A 19979-nucleotide genomic window follows, 5' to 3' on the forward strand; every position below is an offset into this window, starting at 1 on the left:
TTGAGTTGGTTGCTTTTGTTTGGTTGCATTTGATTTATTAGTTTTGGCATCAGCTTCTTTTGTTGGGCTTATCTTGATTTTATAAGGCATCTTATAAATACATAAATGCTGACTAGTAGAGCATGAGACTTCACTGATGTTGCAGTATTGCCCCACTGAAGACAACATCCTGCAGGATTCTCCTTTGTCCACCAACCCTCTTTCAGTTTTGAAGTTCAGTCTCTTGCAGGTGCTTTTATATTTCATTGATTTAATTGCTTTGTCCTTTCCTGGAGCTTCACCTGGAGGATTTGGCTGAAAGGCCAGGAAGAGGGGGTGCTGGCTGGGCAGTTGGAGGTAGTGCAGGACTCCTGCTTTCCCTGTTAACACTGCCCTCTCCTGGTTCTCCTGCTGCGGACTGAGAGCTCAGGACTCTTACAGGTGCCAGATAAGAAAAGGAGAATGATAACGCTGGCTGTTTCTCCTGTTACTTGCTCTCTCCCAACTCCATGGCCTCCCATCCTTCTGATGGATGGCACCATGCAATCTTTGTGCTGTCCCAAGAAGGCACAAGGCTGCCCTGTCTCAGAGTTGTAGGCTCAGAGCATTCCCAGGACTGCAGCAGGCCTGGGGTGGTTTGCAGGCTGCTGTACCTGGGGCCACCTGGGATCTCACCAGGCTTACAACCCCAGACTCAGAAGCAGTCCCTGAATCCCAGTCCCCTGGCTTTTAACATCCAGCACCACTCCTGGCTGCTTGTTCTGACTCTCTCAGTCCTGCTTTGCTGACTGGACCTTTCCATCCATTGTAAGTTCCTGACTCTGCAGGCTGCTGGGGCCAGGCTGATCACCCATCCACAGCCTGCCATTCCTGAGCCATTGTGGGTTACTCTGAGCCCCCCCTTCCTCCCCCAGAGCCCTGCCTGAGCCTAGAGTGCTCCCCTCCCTCCCTTTTCCCCATTCCCAGCTCATGTCACTCCACAGAGCAGGATCAGGTTGCCTTTGCATTGTGATTCTTGGCAGGAGCCCCTCTTGGGTTCCTATGGCTGTTCTGTGAGTGCAGCAGCCAGTAGGAACAAAGCACATAAGAACAGATTAAACTAACATTCAGCCTGCAAAGCCCCAATAATTTACTGTATGCTACCCTGCCTAGTAAAGGGAACAGTGTAGCAAGCTTGCCCTTTTAATTTCCTTTCTCACACTTTTGTCTACAGAAGCCTGCACTATAACTTTCTTAAAAAGGATTTTTATTTATTCCATAGTCGTTCTTAGGCTGTTTGTTTTAAAGCAGTGTTTCTTGCAGAAACAATCTGCTGTGCTTTGCTTGATACCATCACTAAACAGAGACGTGCTGTTGTATCTGATTAGAATTTTAATTGTAGAAATCTAACCTTTGCCACTGCATTGTGCTCTTTAAGTTGTAAAATGATCCCTGCTGTGCTGCTGCCTGATAGTTCTCCCTTTTTAAAACCTGCATTGAGCAGTGTTACAGAAGTGCCAAACACAGATCAACAAATTTGTGTACTGATGAACAGTTATCCCTTCAGGCATGAAAAATGCCAGTTTGACATTCTTTCATGTCTTGTATTAACACAGTAGAGTTCCAATAAAAATACTAATCAGTTAGAAATAAGAAATGTTACAGAGCTGACAGATAATATTAAAATTTTTTAAACCATACAAAATTTAAAAGAAGGTTCAAATAAGATGGTTGCTCACAGCAGCTCAAAGTGACAAAGAACTTTGGCTTCAGAAGCTGGAAATAAGCTTCAGAATCCATCTTAAGTGTATGTACCTGCTACATGTATGCTTGTCTTATCTTCATAGGGAATATACTTCATTAGAAGAAAATCCTATCCCTAAACAAATAAAAGAGCTTTTTTGGTGTATAGCACAGGGCAGGGCTGTCTGCTTGAAAGCTGATCCAGTCTGTCTGTCCATATCATCTGACCTAGTAAGGGATGCTGCTTCTCCTTGTTCTCTGAGGTCCTTAGACCTCTGTGAGTACAGTAATCCCTAAAATGCTTGCACAAATTACAGCCTTCCTTGGGATTTGGCTCAGTTCACAGGCCAGCATGGACTTTATCAATTGCTGGGCAGCTGAGCCAGGTTACTGAAGGCAGATGTTTCCTGCTCTTTATTAGGACTCTGTGGGACCCTAAATCTGGCAATGGCATTAGGCTCAGAGCTAAAAGCTGTGTTTGCATATGTTGTGTGACATGGTTTGGGACTCCACTTGTTGAAGAAACTGTTTATAAACTGTAGACAGAGTGAATAATATAAAGTTTGAAATTCTGTGTCCTGTTCTGAGCCAATTATAGGGATCTGAAGAAGGAATGACCCAACAGGAAATGCAGAGTTAGTAAACAAAAATCGTGTATGTTCCACTGCAATTGTGTGTAGTCATCTTCTGCCTGAGTCAGGAAAGAGAGTTTCTGAAATTTAGTAATTCCTTGGGAAAAAAAGAATTCTGGATAACTTTGGGGGCATTATGTATAATTATGTGACATTCCTGTTGATTTCAGATCAGGAATAATTCTCAACTAATGACCTACGAAACATCCCATTGTTCATGAATAAAAGTCAAACTATTTAAAACAATACACTAGCAAGTTGTTGTATTGCTCCTGGAATATGGTTGCCTTCAGAGAAACATTCTACAGAGGAAGTTTTTCTTATACTTATCATAGAACAATGTAGTCAGGAGTAGTTAAGTCATGTGGACATGATCTCTACTGGAAAGGTGACAAACCTGGTCCTGTAGAATGAAAAAGTAAAAAAAAGAGGATAGAGAGCATTCAGTTCCAGGTGAGGGGGTCACCAAGGAGAGATGCAGGTGCTGGAAGTGCCCAGCATGTGTCACCTTGTTGTATTTGCATTTCCCCCAGCCAAAGGAAGGAATGATGACACTCACTCCATGTTCTCAGAAGGCTAATTTATTATTTTATGATACTATATTATATTTAAGAATACTAAACTAAACCATACTAAAGAATACAGAAAAGATACTTACAGAATGCTAAAAAGATAATAATGAAAACTCGTGAGTCCCTCCAGAGTCCTGACACAGCTTGGCAGTGCTTGGGCAAAGAGTGAAAACAACTCACACCAGAATCCAATGGAACAATCACCTGTGGGTGAACAGTCTCCAAACACATTCCACATAAGCAAAACACAGAAGAAGCAAATCAGATAATTATTGTTTTCATTTTTCTCTGAGGCTTCTCAGCTTCCCAGGAGAAAAACCCAGGGCGAAGGGATTTTTCAGAGAATGTGAATGCCACATCACCTCTGTTAGCTCCCTTCCCAAACTGGTGGCGTGGCTGAGCCTGCTGGGCAGGGCTGTCACACAGCGAGCTCACTTCAGAGCAGGGGCTGACCGTGTCTCTGTGTGTCCTTGCAGCTGCACAAGGAGCTGGAGAAGGGGGAGAGGGAGAGCGTGGAGCTGCAGGAGTTTGCCAACGCCATCCTGCAGCAGATCGCGGATCACTGCCCCGACATCCTGGAGCAGGTCGTCAACGCCCTCGAGGAGTCCTCGTGACCTCGGCCACCAGCCCACGGAGCAGCACACCAGTGGCCAAGCCAGGCAGCCCACGGAGCCATGGGAGTGGAGAGCAATGGGAAAGAACATGGAAGAGAAACTTCTGGTGCACCTTTGACAAAGAAAACAAAGGAAAAAAAAAACCAAACCCTTCTAAAAAGTACATCCTCCCTAGGTTCTTCCAGTCTATGATTAATCTGCCATTTTTATATTCATCTTCTCACTGCCTTTCTGCTTTAGAATCCAATTCCCCATTGACTTTGTTGGTGGTGACTTTCGGATACAGCTAAGCAGAGCTCTTCCAAGTCTACTGAGCAAAGAGGAGGGGATCCACTGAACACAAGCAGCTCTAGCTCTCCATGAGGTTGCAGAAGAGTAGCCCTCACCTTTCATTAATATATTGCTTTTTCCTTCTTGTCTTCTTTCCTCCTTCCCGTTTTTTATTTTCATGAAAGATGAAAGCCTGAATTTCATAGTGCTAAAACCAAACCTGAGTGTGCTCTGATTTTGGCTCATGGCTGGCCAGCATCAGCTAGCTCAGATCTTGCTGCCTGACTCAATGCTCCTTAACTTCTTAAATAGCAGAGTGAGGAAAGGAAAGTTTCCCTCCTTGCTCCTGTTAGTCATTTCATCTAGCAGCTGGGTGAAAAGGTAGGCATACTGGTACTTTCTGTTTACTTAACTTGGAATTTTATTGTTCACTGGTCTGACTCTGAATTGCTAGGTGGGCCATTTTTTGAGGTAACTGTTTTCATCTTTTGATTTTTGGGGGCTTTTAGATGAGGTTTCTCATCATAGGTCTGTGTCTCCTATGTTCTTACTTTATAGAGAGCTCTCTATCTTCGAGCAGGTGTGGTCAACAGGTCAGTTCCCAGCTTTACCTTGTACAGTTTGTCCAGTTTTTCAGGCTATGACTTTGTGAACACTGACTGTCATCAGAATAGTCTTAAGCATTCTGTAAATGGGAAATTTGCATCATTTAGCTTAAAAGTATAATTTTAAAGCTAAGTTAGGTAAACCAGTAGCATATTTCTTACTATAATTATAATTTAATTTATTTTGGTTTAGCTTACACTGAGGAGGAACGAGTTTGAGTTCAGAGCAATAACCCTTATGAAGAGGAGCATCTCTGCTGGAGTTGGCACCCAGCTGAGTAGATAGGTGTAAAATCACAGCTTTACTTAAACCAGTGCAATTCTTCTGTGTATATGAGAGGCCTTAGTTTTATTCCCATCCACCTTTGACACTCGTTACAGCTCCTGCTGATAGGAAATATGACCTGAAGTCCCAGATCAGTTTGTCTGCAGTCAGAAATCCTGTTTTTTGAGTAGGACCTGGGTGTTCATTCTTGGACTATGCATTAATGGGCAGACACATTTTTTCCTGGGCTGACAGTGGTTATGTGTGTCTGGGGGCATCTGCAGGACAGAGCCCTGTAACGTGTCCCCATGTGCTCCTTAAAGGAGCTGCTCCCTTTGGCTAGCTCATCTGACTTCAGAGAGTGAGGGGAAGGCAGAAGGAGACCAAATAACACAGCAGTGGAAGGTATCTTGGGTTTCTAGTTAATAGCTAATTATGAATCTTCTCAGTAAACCTCCCATTCAGCGCCTACAGTTTAATTCCATACAGCTTACTACATGTTGAGTTTAATCACTTAGCTGTTTTGCTAAGGAAAATGTCCCAGGCCTTTTCAAGAAAGCTGCATTTCTTACATCTGTTGGATCCACAGCACAGCTCACCTGTAGGTCTTTCACACCTTGTTTTTATCTTTAGAAGTGACCAGTTGCTTCCAACAGAAAGGAGATCAGCAAAAGTTTGAGTAAGGAAAGATGTACCCTGTAGTTTTTTCCCAAACAAGCAGTGAAAATTGGGCAAAACTGAAACCTTAAGTACCTGTAGACCCTCTTGAAAACTAGGTAATTTAAAATAAATCCCATCCCCATTGATCCTACTGTGATAATTCAGCAGAAGGAGCTGCATTCATAGCCAGGGTGTCTAGGAAGAAGTCTCAAAAGAAGAAGCAAATCACTCCTTTTCCAGCTTTGGAATTGCCAGTGCTTTTCAATCAGGAGAACTAACTTTGGTTCTTCCTGTAATAGCAGCCTGTGTCTGAAACTTTTTTTTTGTGTGTGTGTGGTGTGTGAGGGGAGCAGTGGGAAGCTGGGTGTGTGGAAGGGGGGATGCCGGAAGGGCAGCAGACAGTGACTGTACCACTGCTGGGCCCTGCCTCATCCCAGAGCCACCCCTTGGGCCCGTGCTTTGAGTCAGCACCTTTCGATAGGAGCTGTTGTTTCGAAATCTTTCCTCTTGCATTTTCTTCATCACCCCTAATTACTCACTCAAGGAATTTAATGCTGCCTGTAAAAGCATCAGAGCCATCAGCCCGGCATCATCGGCCACCGCCGCCCCTCCTGACTCTCTCATTAACTTATATGGTCAAATCTGCAGCTGCCCTGGTTCCCTGCTGTAAAACAATCCTTCCTCTGTGAGAAGCTGTGGAATTTCCCTTATTGATGGTTCAAATGGCTCCTGCTTGTAAACCTCTTACTGAGATGTTCCTTGATAGTGTTTCTGCTGGAGGCAGGGGCAGGGGGAGGGGATGGGGGCGAGGGGTGATCACTTCAGGCTGGTATTTCAATTCCCTGGCTTTACTGCATTGCCTACACATCGCAGGGAAGTGCTGCTGCCGCTTCTTCAGCATCTCTAACTCAGCTTGTGGCTGCATTTCTGTTGTCCAAAGTGCCCCAGCCAAAGGCCTGGTGCTGTCAGGGCAGCGTGTGCAGGATCTGTGCATCAGCAGCCGGCTGAAGCTCACTGTTTACACATCTCCTGGCCTCTTCCCAGGGAGGATTTGTCAAGCCTGGCTGGTTTTCACACTGGCCATTTGGTCCTTTATCTGCCAGCCACACACCTGCTCTTCCTTCCATCTGGATTGTTGGGCCCTGGTGATTTTTCTCCTTAACCACTGTTATCTCCTAGGTCTTGCAGGCTTCCCATCTTAAAGATTGATCTTAGACCTCTGCAAAGTGCTTTCAGGGAGGGAGCACATCTCATTTAGGAACAGTCTTGATCCTACTTGATCTCTAGTGAATTATTCCAGGTAACCTCTCTGATCCTGTGTCAGTAGAGATCCTGATAATAGCTTCAGGAACTTTGGTGTTTGGGAGGTACTGCTGGCCACAATTTAACGCTGAATGTGACCACTGAAAGCTTTTCCTTTTCACTCAGATGGAGTGCCACACCGTTGGCCTTAAGGCAACAAAGGGATTTTATTCCCATAACCCATCATGGAATTGCATATGAGGCACATGGGAGAAGGGCCATATGTGGCATACCCTGCAATGCTCATCCAGTTGCCTAACCCACTGCTGCTCTTTTAAGATCTTATTCCCAAGTGTCAGCAGCCAGGCAGATGCAGACAGTTTCCTACCACAGTGGTCCTGCAGTGCAGCAGCTCTAGGAAATCAGGGGCCCTTCCCAGGGACCCTGGGGAAGTTTGCTTATTCTTCTCCTGTTGAATGAGGTTCCATTTGCTACAGGAGCAGTGAAAGTTTTAACTGCTTTAATATTATTTCTTCTGAGCTGTCATTTGCAGAGAAACTGAGAGATGTAAGGACTCAAGGAGCTGTTCGTAGAAAATTAAGTAGGTCATTTTGGCAGGGTTTGGGCTTAAAAATAACTGAAGCCTCTGAAGCCCCACATACACTGTAAAAGCTGACACTGCAACCACACTTGTTCATGATATCCACAAGTCCAAGTCCATATTTTCCTCTGAATCCAACCTCATGTAAAACACTAAAAGAACACAACACTAAAATTGCAGGGTGAGGACATGAGCACTGTTCGCCATTGGAAGAAGAATTACCTGGCATGCTCCCAGACGAAGCTCTAAGCTTCTCTAAGTATTTTCTCTCGTTTTGACTGCCTTTAACCAGCTTTCACTCCAGAAAATGCCAAACCTTCTTTGGAATATCCAGTTTTTGCCAAGTCCTGGGGACGGAAGGCGAAGGTCCGACGTGATGCGCGGAACCGCGTGCGCCGTTTCTCGTTGCACGGCTGGGAAATGCCTTCTCTCGGAAACTTCCTGGTACTTCAGGGCTCTGAAATTTGCACAAGGGAGCATAAATGTCATCAGTCTTGTAGAGATAACCCTGGTTGTTGAAGCAAAGGGGCACCTCTTTTCATTCGCCCTGTAATTCCCATCCGTTCTGCTGCTAGTGCTCAATTTGTTGGGAAATTTTTACATCTGATGAGGGTTGGCAGGGTTGAGTCCCCCCTCCTGTACTCATTGCCAATTGCTGCCACTGCAGGGGTCTTTACAGAGGGTGTGGAGTCATGCACCGATGCGATTTTAAAGCAAAAATGTCATTACGTTCAATAACGCATAATATGTCCCTGAAATGACTCCAGTGAAATGCTAAAGGGAAAGAGTACAACCAAGGCATCTGATACTGAAAGGAAGCTTCTCCTCAGCTCAACCTCCCCTGGAAGAGGGATTTGGAGAGGCCGTGGAAAGCTGTGGAAAACCAACACTGCCCCAGCGGAGCCGGCGGGGTGGGAGGGCCGGGCACGGGGCATCGGGGGCATCGTGCCTGGCAAGGCCAACTCTGCTGACCCCTTTCATCTGCATGGTGAGGAAGAGGAGTGTCAGGGGTTTTTTAAAAACAAAACGATGTTTTTAATTGTTTTTTTCACATAAATGGAAGGAACCTTACGCAACAGCAGATCCTTCTGAACAAAATGGCTGTATCCGCTGACTATTTTTAAAACAAACAAAAAAAAAGAGAAAAACTGTTTCAAAACTTTTTAGTGTCAAAAGCATAAACTCAGAAATCCTGACTTTTTTCAGTGTGTGTGGTGAGTGCTGTAACCCTGTCATCAGTATCTCCCCTGACTTTTTCAGGGGTGTTTTTTTCCTGTTTTGTTTTCTGCTTGTCGATATTGTCTGTGTGGTCCTAAGGCTGGGGCAGTTACCAACAATGTGTGTCTATTGTCGGTTTGAAACAAAAGATAGTAGTAGAACTGAAAAAGATGTGTTTTTAAAAATATATAAAAATAAATTTCATTAAAAGGAATTCAAGTAAAGAAGCAACAAAGCCATGACTCCTCCTCTCGGGATTGTACGGAAAAGGATTTGTGGGCTTATAATTATAACCAGTTGCCTTTCACAGGCTTTTGAGGTCCAAGGCAGCTTGGCCTCTTAGGAAATGTTACAAACCCTGTATAAATTCCTGCTTTCCCAGGTTTATACTGTACATGTGTAAGACAGAAATGGGCAGAATGAAACAGTATTTTGCAAGTCAATCTTTTCTGGTAACAGTTATCAACACCAGATGTCCCCTAAGATGGGAACCACTGATATGAATGGGCCAAACGCTCTGGCCAAATCTTCTGTTTTCTCCATCCCACCCCTTGATGCCAGGGACATGAGCAAGTGCAGATCAGCTAGTGCAGGTAGCTGGGTGTAGGTTCATTATCAAAGTTGTATTTCCTTGCCTCTGGTGTTGGTCACATACCCAAGCACGTTATGGGGCAGGACAGGACCAGCAGCCACCTTCTGCTCTGGTTGCATCAAAGACTTGCATTGTTTGAAAGGAACATCATGAGGCTAAACTGATGTGTAAGGTTAACAAAATAAACCCTGACAAATCGCTTTACCTATGAACATAGGTAAAGAATTTCATTAAGTGAATGTATTTTTATTATCAAGCTTAACTATATGCTGTTTGTCCCCATTTTGCAAGCTTAGTTCAGATCTTGAAAATCAAGTCAGTGTTATTGGCTTTTAAGTAGATATTCCCATTAGGCTCTTGGTGCTCTTGGTAGGGCTTTTTGTTCAAAACATTGGTTTCTTTCACTTGGAAACTGGCAAAGAATTGATCTATTGGTCATGTATACTCTTATTTGTTATAAAATGTGCTTATCTTAAAAACCAAATTTGAAGCCAAATTTTAGAAGTAGACATTGTTCCTTTTATCTGCCCTATCTTCTCTGTGACCAAGTCCTCCTTCCCTCCCTGCCCAGGGGTGGCTGCGTTTGGCCCCTCACTACACACTCATTACAGTATAACTGGGAGGCTTTAGTGTAAGATGCCTTTATTTGTCCAGATGCTAGAGGAGGACGAATCCAATGGGACCACAAACAGGGGAATAACTTCTGTGCTAGCCCAACATGCTGCTCCAAGCCCACTAAAACAGTATATTGCCGTTTCCTTCCGAGGCAGCGAATGAGGAGAGCTGCACACCAAGTTCACAGATCGTCTGTGGAGTTGAATTCTGTGGGATGCCCCATCCACTCCACAGACACAGATCCCTCATTTGCTTTGGAAGAGACATGTTGCACTTTAGTGGAGGGGGAGGCAGGCTTAGGGATGGGATCTAGCGTGCTTGAATTCCTTTTGGAAGTGACAGCAGCGGGAGACATTGGTGTCCGTGATGCGAGTGCACACGCTGCCTTCAACTCGTATGTGTTTTATTGCTGGAGTCATGTTACTGACAGGATAATGAAATTCTAAAGAAAATGTGTTATATTCAACTTTGCCTTGATAATATAAACACTTTGTTCATTTTTTTTTCTTCTTTTTTTATTCTCAGACTAAGTTCATCAGGAAATTATAAAATTATTTAAAAATTCTGGGCTCTGTCTTTATTTCAGTGTGTGTTGCTTGGTGTCCTCTCCTGCGTGCCCCAGATGGGAGGGCAGGTAGGCTGCAGGGCTGTTCCCTGACAACAGGCTTGAGGTCCCAGTTGTTGCCCACCTGCACCAGTGGGACAAACCTGCTGGGGTTTGGCTGCACAACATGCCTGGGAATGCTCATGGGCACAGCTGGGGCTGCCTACAAGGTGAAGGTGAGCAACTGGCAATCACAGGGGTGTGACTGCCCCTGGAGCTCACAGGTCAGGTGAGTGGAGATAAAATAGCTGCTGTTACAGGCAGCTGTCCCCTTTGGCTCTCCTGCCTGTTTCCCAAGTCAGTGATTTAAATATTGCTAATGGGTGACTGAATTCCAGATGTGCATCCCGTGTTGCATCAGTGTCGGGATCACATCTTCCAGAGCAACGTCCCTGGAAAGCCTTGCTGTGGGAAGGCCAGCAAGCCTGTCCTATTGAACATGTTCCTGGAGAAACCTGGATGTGGGTGCTGTCCTTCAGGAGCAGAGGAGAGTCAAGGCTTTGTGGCCTAGGATGAGCTGTGCTCTCTGCAGCCCTGGTGGAAATGGGCTCTACCCAGTGTCCAGTCTCCAGATGCGTTTTGATGACATGAGAAATGCCTGAGTAATGTCAGTATAAAAATCTCATTTTTCTGGGGTTTTTTGACTGTTCTAAAGAGAATAGCATTGCAACACTGGGTCCCACTGGTAGAACAATGTCCATGCTAAACACGCTCCACCAGATTCTCCGCAGCTATCCTGAAGCCCTGACAGCACAGACCTCCCCAAGTTGGGACACTTTCTAACCAATTTCTCTCCATTTCTTTCTCCTTTTGTCTGTCTGCACAGTCAGTTTTTCTCTGTGCTTTCTTGCTGGCCTTGTCCCTTCTGATTTTCCTCGATTCATCATTTCATGAGGCTCTTGAGGTCCTGACTTGTTTCAGTACAAGTGACTGTATGTGTAACAGGAACAGGCATCCTGATCTCAGTGCCTGGACGTTCCCTTCCCTTTGTTGATTGGATTTCAATCACTTGGGCTTCAATCAGGCATGTAAAGCAGTGTGTGGAAAAAGGATGTGTGGGGATTAAGGGTCTCAGGAGCTTTGACAGAAAGAGTCCATCAGCCCCTTGGTTCCCAGTCTGGTTTATGTTTGCTCAGGCGTCTTTGGCTAAGAAGGGGATTCGTGATTCCTGTCAGGCCAGGGTGTGCCTGGCTTCTGCAGCACAGCCCAGATCAGCTGAATGAAACCACATGCCACATGAATTTAACCAGTTACTGCACAACAAGGTACCCATCAGCCTGATAATGGCACAAACACCACTTCTGAAGGACTTGTCCTTTTTAAAGGAGTGGTGAAGGGGCAGGAGTCCGAGTCAGCACCAGCAGGGCAGCACATCTGCAGGGAGAGCAGCACATCTGCAGGGAGAGCTGTGCTAAGGTCTGCAGCCCACACTGGCTCTGCTGCTTGGTGAGTTGCAGGGCCGTGTCCCTGCAGGCTGACTCATGTTTTGGATGGCCCATAACAGTAACACTGTTCGTGCTGAAAAGAGAAGATGCAAACGCCTTTTGTGCCTTATCAGGTTACATTTCATGCATTGTGCAGTAAAACACAAGGCATCTGAACAGAATTGTCTGTGTTGACTGCAGCTACCGTGACACTGAACAGGCAAGGCAGCAGTGGAAACAGCAAATTGTCAGCCCTGGGATCAAGCACACACAGATTTGAAACATTTTTCTGTTCAGATAGGTTTGTAGGAGTGTGCACAGCCCCTGTGTTGCCCAGGCTCCTGATTAAACATGGGCCTTCTGCAGTGCTCTAGCCAGGATGCCTTGGGAAAACCTGCTTTTCTAAATCACACCAGTCAGGGAAACTGCTGAAACCACATCTGCAATCCACTGGGAGAAGCTACATATTTAGGATCTCCTGTTTCTGACAGGATCTGCTGTGCTTGTGCTGCAGATGCCTTTTGCTTATGTGGATTGAAGCTGTAGGGGGGCATCAGCCACTCCAAAGATTACCCCAAAGCAGTAATTAAAGCCAATTGCCCATGCTAATGATCTGTATGTGACTAGTGACCTTTAGACTGGGATCTTGAGACATCAAGTAGATCTTCTCACTAGGTTTCAGGATGTTTAGAAATCTCAGGCAAATAGCCAAAGTCCTCTTGTTTTAATGTCTTGAAAAACCCTCAAGCTCAAGTAGGGCATATAACCTGAGAAACGAAATGTTTTGTAGGTGGATATACTAAAATTAGGTGCAAAGAACTTTTTTGCATATCAAGCAAACAGAACCATGTTGTGTCGGTAGACCTTATTTCTGAATATCCTGGTGATATATCATAAAACATAAGTGGAACAGCTGGGACCAGCTTGGGTGTAGCTGTGGGGTTACAGCAAGTGATTCTCAGGGCGTGGGCTGTGAGTCCATCTGGTTTTAAGTACATGAGCAGTAGCTTTTCCCAATGTTTACAATTGCAAGTATTAAAGCTGTTCTAGAAGGTTGACTAAGAAGTTAAGTATTTAGGCCCAGGTACTGCAGCCCATTTGTGTGAAGTTGTCACTTACTTCCGTGGGAATTCAGCTCCAAAAATGTCTATGGACACAAATCTCATAACAAGGCAAGTTAAAAAAACCTTTGGCTTCTTTATGTATTGCTAAAAAGGATGGGTGGCTGCTGTAGCTCAAAACCCATCCTAGAAGGACTTTTGTTCAGCTTGAGTAAACCCTTCATTTTCTGTAAGGGCACACCATTTTGGGGAACCACAAGTCTTGGAATGTATATGAACGCTCTTAACCTTTCTTATATAATGCACAGAAGCTGGTTTTAGCTCTAAGCAGTGTATCCTCTTGTAGCCCAGTGCACTGAAGTGCACATATGGATATACATGTCTGTGCCCATCGGTGTGATCATATATCAATACACAGAGCTGCCCACTGGGAACCACGCTTCAAGAATGCCAAACCTGCATTAGCAAAGGTCTGGAAATTAGAAAGTCTGCATGACTTCATGCCTAATATGTCCATGATGCAATTTTCAGTAAGGTATTTATGAAACCATTTTTTTTGCTTGATGCTTCCTTCATTAAGTGTGCAGGATGAATTGATTTCTTCGAACTGGTAATTGTCCAAACCCTACCACTGCTGCCATCCAAGACCACCAGTTCTCTGTCACAAGCCTCTCATTACTTTGGTTCTTTAAATTATCCCTCATGCTAGTGGTAGCTTAGACATTAGGGGGGCTCCTCCTGTTTGTGCTGTTGCTCCCTGAGCATTCCAGCACTTCCCCATGCCCATATCTCTGACCTGTAATTGCCCCCACTTATTTCTGGTGGGTTTGATAACCCAGCTCTTCACCTAGCAAAAGAGGAGTTCTGTTTCTTCAGCCACGGAGCTGAGCTTTAACTGTGATCACACACCGTGGACTGCCTGAGGCTTGTCAGGAATTCAAAGACTTGGAGATAGGATTTGACATTAACGTGGAGGTAAATGGATGTTCTTCCTCTGTTCTTCCTTATTGTCTACGAAGCACATTGACTCTCCCAGCCAGGTCGTTCCTGACAGCAACACAAGAGCCCTTCTCAAAGTCCCATATGAAATATTTGAGACTACCTGACAGCTGAAGGGACTGACACGTCCCAGAAGGGGCACATCTTTGCAGACACTTGTAGGCTGCAGTTGCAAAGAGCTCCAGAAGGCTGCATTGGATGCTCAGTGACTAGAGAATGTGCAGTACATGCACATGGGATTTACAGACTGAGTGCAAAGTGCAGAAGGAGGTAAATTTAATTTCAGCATCTCATTTTTTTTAGTTCCCACATGACTTCAATTAGCCGTTGATGCCATTCATCTATGATTTAATTAATTTAGCATTCATAGTTACTACAAGAGTGTGGTAGTCATGGAAGTTTGAGAAAGCTCCTTCTAGGGATATTTTGAACTGTTGCCACTTTTGCTGATATTCTTCATTATAAAGTAGCGTATTTTGGATTCAGGTCTGTTTTCCCAATCCAAGTGGTGACTGTGTAAGGTGGTTTTCAGAGGCAACCAGGGCTCAGCAGCAGGAGCAGCCAGGGAACTTCCACTCAGGCTCACCAAAGCCAGGGAGGTTCAGCTGTAGCACAGCATCACAAATGAGTGTCTGCATTGCTGCTCTCTCACCCAGTCTGATGCCTGAGTGTCTCCTGGATAATTTTGACTCTACCAAGGAGTTTATTTGGGGAGCTACTCTCCTGTGTATAAATACACAAGAATGATACTTGTACAGGATATCCTCTTTTCCCTTTTTCTTTTGGTACTGTGTTTAAGCATTTCTAGCAGAATGCAGCTGAAGTAGTAGCCAAGCTCCTGACAGGTTTGTGCCGTGCTCCCAAGGTGCCTCTTTGCTGCACCAGGGACAGCTGGTGAACACTTGTGTCCTTACAGACCCTTGGGGCTCCAAAGATGTGAAGTGAACCAGGGTGAGTGGGAATTCATGCTGGTATCTCAATTGTCTGCATCAGAGGTGGCCCTACCACAGGGTTTTGTATGGAAAACCAAGAATCTCCACTGAGGATGATGTATTACCATGGCAAGGTCTTCCTGCTGCTCAGCAAGGCCAGGGAGGACAATGGTAGCTGGCAGCTGCTGTGTCAGCTGCCATCCTTGCTTTGGATTTGTGTGGGGCTAGGAGCACACTTCCTGCCATTGCCAGGGCTCAGCTCACTGGCAGCAATCTGTTCAGCAGGAGCAACTCCACGACTCCCATTGTCTCCTCAGATGACAAACCAGCAAAATGCTTTGAGGCAGTAGTGCCCAGTTTTTCAGCTCTGCCAGCTTCCTGCGTGTCTCAGAAAGCAGCACCCAGTTCTGATATCTTTATTTTTTAATCCAAAGTAGTTACAAGTGAGGGGTTTGCTGGTTAGTTTGGACAGCCTTCAGGGATCTGGCAGGCATGGCAAACACAAGAACTCCTACCCCAAAGCACTTGGTGCTGCTGCTCCTTCAGTGGATGGTGGGAAGTTGGTGTCTCCTGCAAACTCCTTTGTGACCATTTCTAGTACAATCCTAGAATACTTTGTTTCCTGCCCCAGTGATATGAGAAGTGTGAAACACTGCCTTGAGCAGAGATAAAAGAAAGACAATAAAAAACTCTTTCCCCTTGTGCTTTCAAAACCCTCCATCACTGATATAGCACACCACAGATTGTGCTTCCTACCAGTGCCCTCTGAAGGGTCCTCTCCTGTTAGTTTGGCAGCAACATGACACCTTGCAACCAAAATAGATCCCTGACTAGACCCTGGAGGAACCCAGAGGAAATGAAAAAACTGGCATTTGTCAGCAAAGTATAATGCAAGTTCACATCTTCCCTCAGGAATCCACGTGCACAGCCGTGCCTGGAGCAGCAGGGAGGGATTGATGTTTGTAACCCCTGGTTCCTCACGGGCCTGAGCAGGGTTTGGCTGCTCCCCCAGCCCACAAGCCTGGGGTGCCAGGGACAGGCAGCAGCTCCTGGCTTCACGCTGAGCTGTGGAACAAGCACTTTGCCAGGTGGATGTTGGAGGTGTTGGAGGTGTGGTGCACCCAGTGCAATGGCAGCCTTTGCAGTCTGCCCCCAGCAGCCCAAGCCAAGCTCAGTAACCTCAAGGTGCAAGGGGAAATGAGGACATAATTTCCCCCTTTAGTTGTGCTCCCCCTTGGAGCCCCCTAGGCTCCCCTGGTGGGGAAAAACCTCTTTTTAACAGTTCTGTGCCAGGATTGAGAGATGCACGGGGCTTTTTTCAGTCTTCAGTTGCTGTTTATTTTTATCTTACCAGAAGTTCAGCACACTGTCTGCAGCAGACTTAGCACGCAAGAATGTACAGCAAAAATGGTCCTTTAAAGCTGTTTTATCCAGTTAAATCTCAGAACATATTCTATTTCTACCTTTCTACCAAGAACTAATCCTTTGTCTGTCCCTGTAACCTCTGCACTGCGGCTTCCCACAATCAATCACCCTGTGCCACCAACACTGCAGGAAATGGAGAAGGAGAAGGAGAAGGAGAAGGAGAAGGAGAAGGAGAAGGAGAAGGAGAAGGAGAAGGAGAAGGAGAAGGAGAAGGAGAAGGAGAAGGAGAAGGAGAAGGAGAAGGAGAAGGAGAAGGAGAAGGAGAGGGAGAAGGAGAAGGAGAGGGAGAGGGAGAAGGAGAAGGAGAAGGAGAAGGAGAAGGAGAAGGAGGAGAAGGAGAAGGAGGAGAAGGAGAAGAAGGAGAAGGAGAAGGAGAAGGAGAAGGAGGAGGAGGAGAAGAAGAAGAAGAAGAAGAAGAAGAAGAAGAAGAAGAGGAAGAAGAAGAAAAAGCTCAAGATCCTCTTGTCTCCTATCTACCTCTATACTAAAATCCCAAAACTCTAAATTTCTCACCCTGTGACAAACTACACCATTCTCTATTATCTATTTCACATGCTTGTAGACTCCAATCCTTCCCAAAGTCTTGGAAGCTTTCTCCGTGGGCGAAGGTTAAAGGCAGTGTTTCCCTGGGAGTCAGGACCCCTCGGGACAGGCAGAGAAATATTCCCTGTGCCCTGGGTTCCAACATTTAGTTAATGTTGGAAGTCCCATGTAGTTAATGAAGTGAATGGAACGTTCAGTTAATGAAGTGATGACTCCTGCCAACAGGAGTGGTCACACAATGGTTTATGCTCATCTGTCAGAGGAGCAGATCAAAGCCACCTGTGGAGCTGCAGACTAATGTCACCACGGATGACCCAGAGGCTTCCTCTGTGCGAGTGACAGAGGGGACCATGACTTCATTGTCAAACCAGTCCTGGCTCTGTGCAGCAAGGTGAGCCAGCCTCAGGCTGAGCCAGAGCTTTCCTCTGCTTTGCTTACAGCTCAGCAGTGACAGGGGCTCAAGAGGGTGACGCCAGCTCTGCCTGGCTTTGTTTTCCTGCTGAGAGCCCTTGTTCAGCACAGCTCCATTGCTGGTGCTCATGGCTAGCTGTGCAATCTCCAGATGATATCTGGGCAAGTTCAGGCAGGATGGAGCCCCGGGGCTGTGTGGTGTGGGTGTGCTGCAGCCTGGCACTGAACAGCACAGAGGGTGTCACAGATCATTTGGGAGGATGTGAGGACGTGTGGAGAGTCAGTGACAGCCACCACTTCATGGCCAGCTTGGAGCCAAACCCAACCTGGTCCGGGCTGTCCGGGTGTCCTGAAGCACACCCACACTGCAGCCCCAACTCCATGAACTGCCAACACCTTCTCAACAAGGAAGAGCTGAGGAAATATAAGAAAATACAGAGCAAATCAGCCAAAGATGTGCCAAAGGCCAGCTCCCCCTGCTCTGTCAGCATGTGCCAGCTGCAGTTCTGGCCTCTAAACGGAGCTCTGATGCCTCTGATGATGGGGTTTAGGTGCCATGGGCTTGGGAAGGTTCCCATAACTCACCACAGTGATGTGGTGCCCCCTAAAACCCAGTTTTATATCCTCATGAGGGTCCACAAGAGGCAGATCTGGGCCCTCTGAACCTCACAAAAGCTTATTTGCTCTCCACAGATCTCTGTGCCTGACGTTATTCATGCTGCTATAAAAGGGATTATATACAATCTGTGTCTTGAAGGGTGTCAAAACACAAGGTTACAATCATCCAAGACATTTGCTTCTTCCAAACACAGCCCCTGAAGCCCTGTGATGGAAAGGGAGTCCTCATCTGCATTTACCAAAAAAAGAAACCTAAAAAAGAGAATTCCAGCTCTCCTTGCTGGAGGGAAATCAAGAAAAATGTAGCTTCAGTGGGCAGCAAATGCTCAGAAACAAGAATCAAATCCACAAAAAAGATCCTCCCAGACAGCACCTTTGGAAGCTGAGACGAGACAGGAGCCCCCAAAGTAAAAAACAAGATATTAAGCACATGAGCAAATACATTTTGGGGCATGAATCATGATGTGTTCCATTTTTGTGGGCTTCTTTGGGATTTTTTGCTCTGGGTTTTTTGGGGAGTTTTTCTCTGGTTTTTTGCAGGTGTGTATAATTACAGTCCCAGGATGTGATGAAACATTTAGTGATTTGCTGTAACTTCAGATGCCACAAGTGGTGTTAGCAGGTAGGTGCTGTGCACATCCTGGAAAATCCGTGTCTCAAGCTGAAAATTCCAAGTCAGGATGTCAACCAGAGAAAACACAGAATGCATACACAATTGCACTTAAATTACATGGGAGAATTCTGATGTTTTTAATTTTACCTTTGCAAGAGTACATGACAGGATTCTGAACTAGAAGTCACTGGTTTCTACACCTTTAGTTTCTTGCATGTGTAAATACATGCAGACACTTTTTCCATGAACAAGTCCTTGAAATGTGCCAAGGGCTCCTTGTGCCATGGGAGCATCAGTGTCCATGCACAGCCCTTTGTCTGGTGCTGGGCCCCAGGACCATGTTCATGGCAACATCTGAATGCCTTGGAAGAAAAATATCCATTGCCCTGTGGCTTCTTCCTTCTCTGTATCTTGTGACTGCACTGGTGCTTTGGCTACTGCAGTTTCCACCTCTGCCTCCTTGGCGTGTTTTAGTGCTGGTGTTTGTGTAAGCCCATATATTACCCATGCTATTTATCTATCCACTTATTTATTCATTTTTTTAGAAGCTTCAGTGCCCAGGGATTATATTTGTGTTCTCTACAGCTCTCACTGTGAAGGTGAGACTATTAAGCAAAGGCATTTGTCATCAAAGGGCACTCTGGAGCCTACAAAACACGGTGGTTTTCATACAAAGGCTTTATTGTCATCAGGTTGGTTTGCAGGAGGACGTGAGAGCAGCACAGCCAGGAGCTGCAGAACCTCCCTGACACTCTCCAGTTTGTCCCTGGGATTTGTGGGACCCAGAAATAAAAACAGGAAATGTGCTGTGGCTTCACTAGCTGTAAATAGTGCCTGTCCCTAGGCTGTGTGACATCCCTCCCAGGCAGCAGCAGCAATCACAGGCCTGGCAGACACATTGTACCACAGATCTCCCTGCCTGCTGCCCTAATCCTCCCTCTGCAGCCTCACAGTCAGTCCTAACACCTCCTAACACTGTCCTGCTCTGCACAGTGATGCTCCCAACTCATACAGCCTCTGCCCACTGCCTCAGCTGCCTGGTGGCACTGGTGGCAGGGCGGCACTGGTCGCACCCTCCTGGCTTGGTGTCTCAGCACATTTCATTTCCTTCCCTTCCACCTGCCAGGCCACAGAGAATGTGCCACCCTCCCCAAAGCCAGCTGCGTCACCTGCGTGTCCCCAGGGCCATCAGGGTGTCAGGCTGGCCCTGCAGCCAGGAGTGCCCAAGCCAGCAGGGACGCAGAGGCACCAGGCGAGCCCAGGGAGTGGCTCTCACCCCAGCTTTGGGGTTTGTGGGGTTCTGCCCTCCACACCCACCTGCAGCAGTGCCTGTGGGGCCAGGCAGGGAGAGGAGGCTGGACTGTCTTTGTCCATCCTGTGCCTCTCTACCCTGGCACGACCCCCCACATCTCCATGCTCCGTGGGAAAGTGGGATGCAATGTCTGAATTGTGTTTGTTTCCTCCTTTAGCTGAAGTTGCTGTGTGGTAAAAATCTCAGTGATTATCAGGAGAATAATCCCCTTCCATCTCATCATTGCTGGATCCAGCCAGAGACCTGCTTACCTTTCAAAGGAAAAAAATGATGGATGGATGGATGGATGGATGGATGGATGGATGGATGGATGGATGGATGGATGGATGGATGGATGGATGGATGGATGGAAGGAAGAAAGGAAGCTCAGCTACAGAGGAAAGGGATGCTGGGGCTCATCTGTCTCTAGCAGATCCCAGCTACAGCCTTGTGTGCACTTTCCCCAAAACC

The 19979-nt window shown here is 46.2% G+C and overlaps 1 protein-coding gene across 7 annotated transcripts in view; it reads left to right on the forward strand.

Annotated features, from left to right (window-relative positions):
• Positions 1 to 6078, forward strand: part of ERC1 (ELKS/RAB6-interacting/CAST family member 1) — a 274434-nt gene extending 268356 nt beyond the window's left edge. For all 7 annotated transcript variants that reach the window (XM_084206748.1, XM_084206754.1, XM_084206752.1 and 4 more), the window contains one exon: positions 3382 to 6078. In XM_084206748.1, coding sequence (XP_084062874.1) covers positions 3382 to 3519 — 138 coding nt within the window. In that variant the 3' untranslated portion in view covers positions 3520 to 6078. The remainder of the gene's footprint in view (positions 1 to 3381) is intronic.
• The last annotated feature ends 13901 nt before the right edge of the window (positions 6079 to 19979 follow it).

The sequence above is a fragment of the Fringilla coelebs genome (assembly GCF_963513975.1).
Source record: "Fringilla coelebs genome assembly, chromosome: 5".
In the NCBI taxonomy this organism is placed as follows: domain Eukaryota; kingdom Metazoa; phylum Chordata; class Aves; order Passeriformes; family Fringillidae; genus Fringilla; species Fringilla coelebs.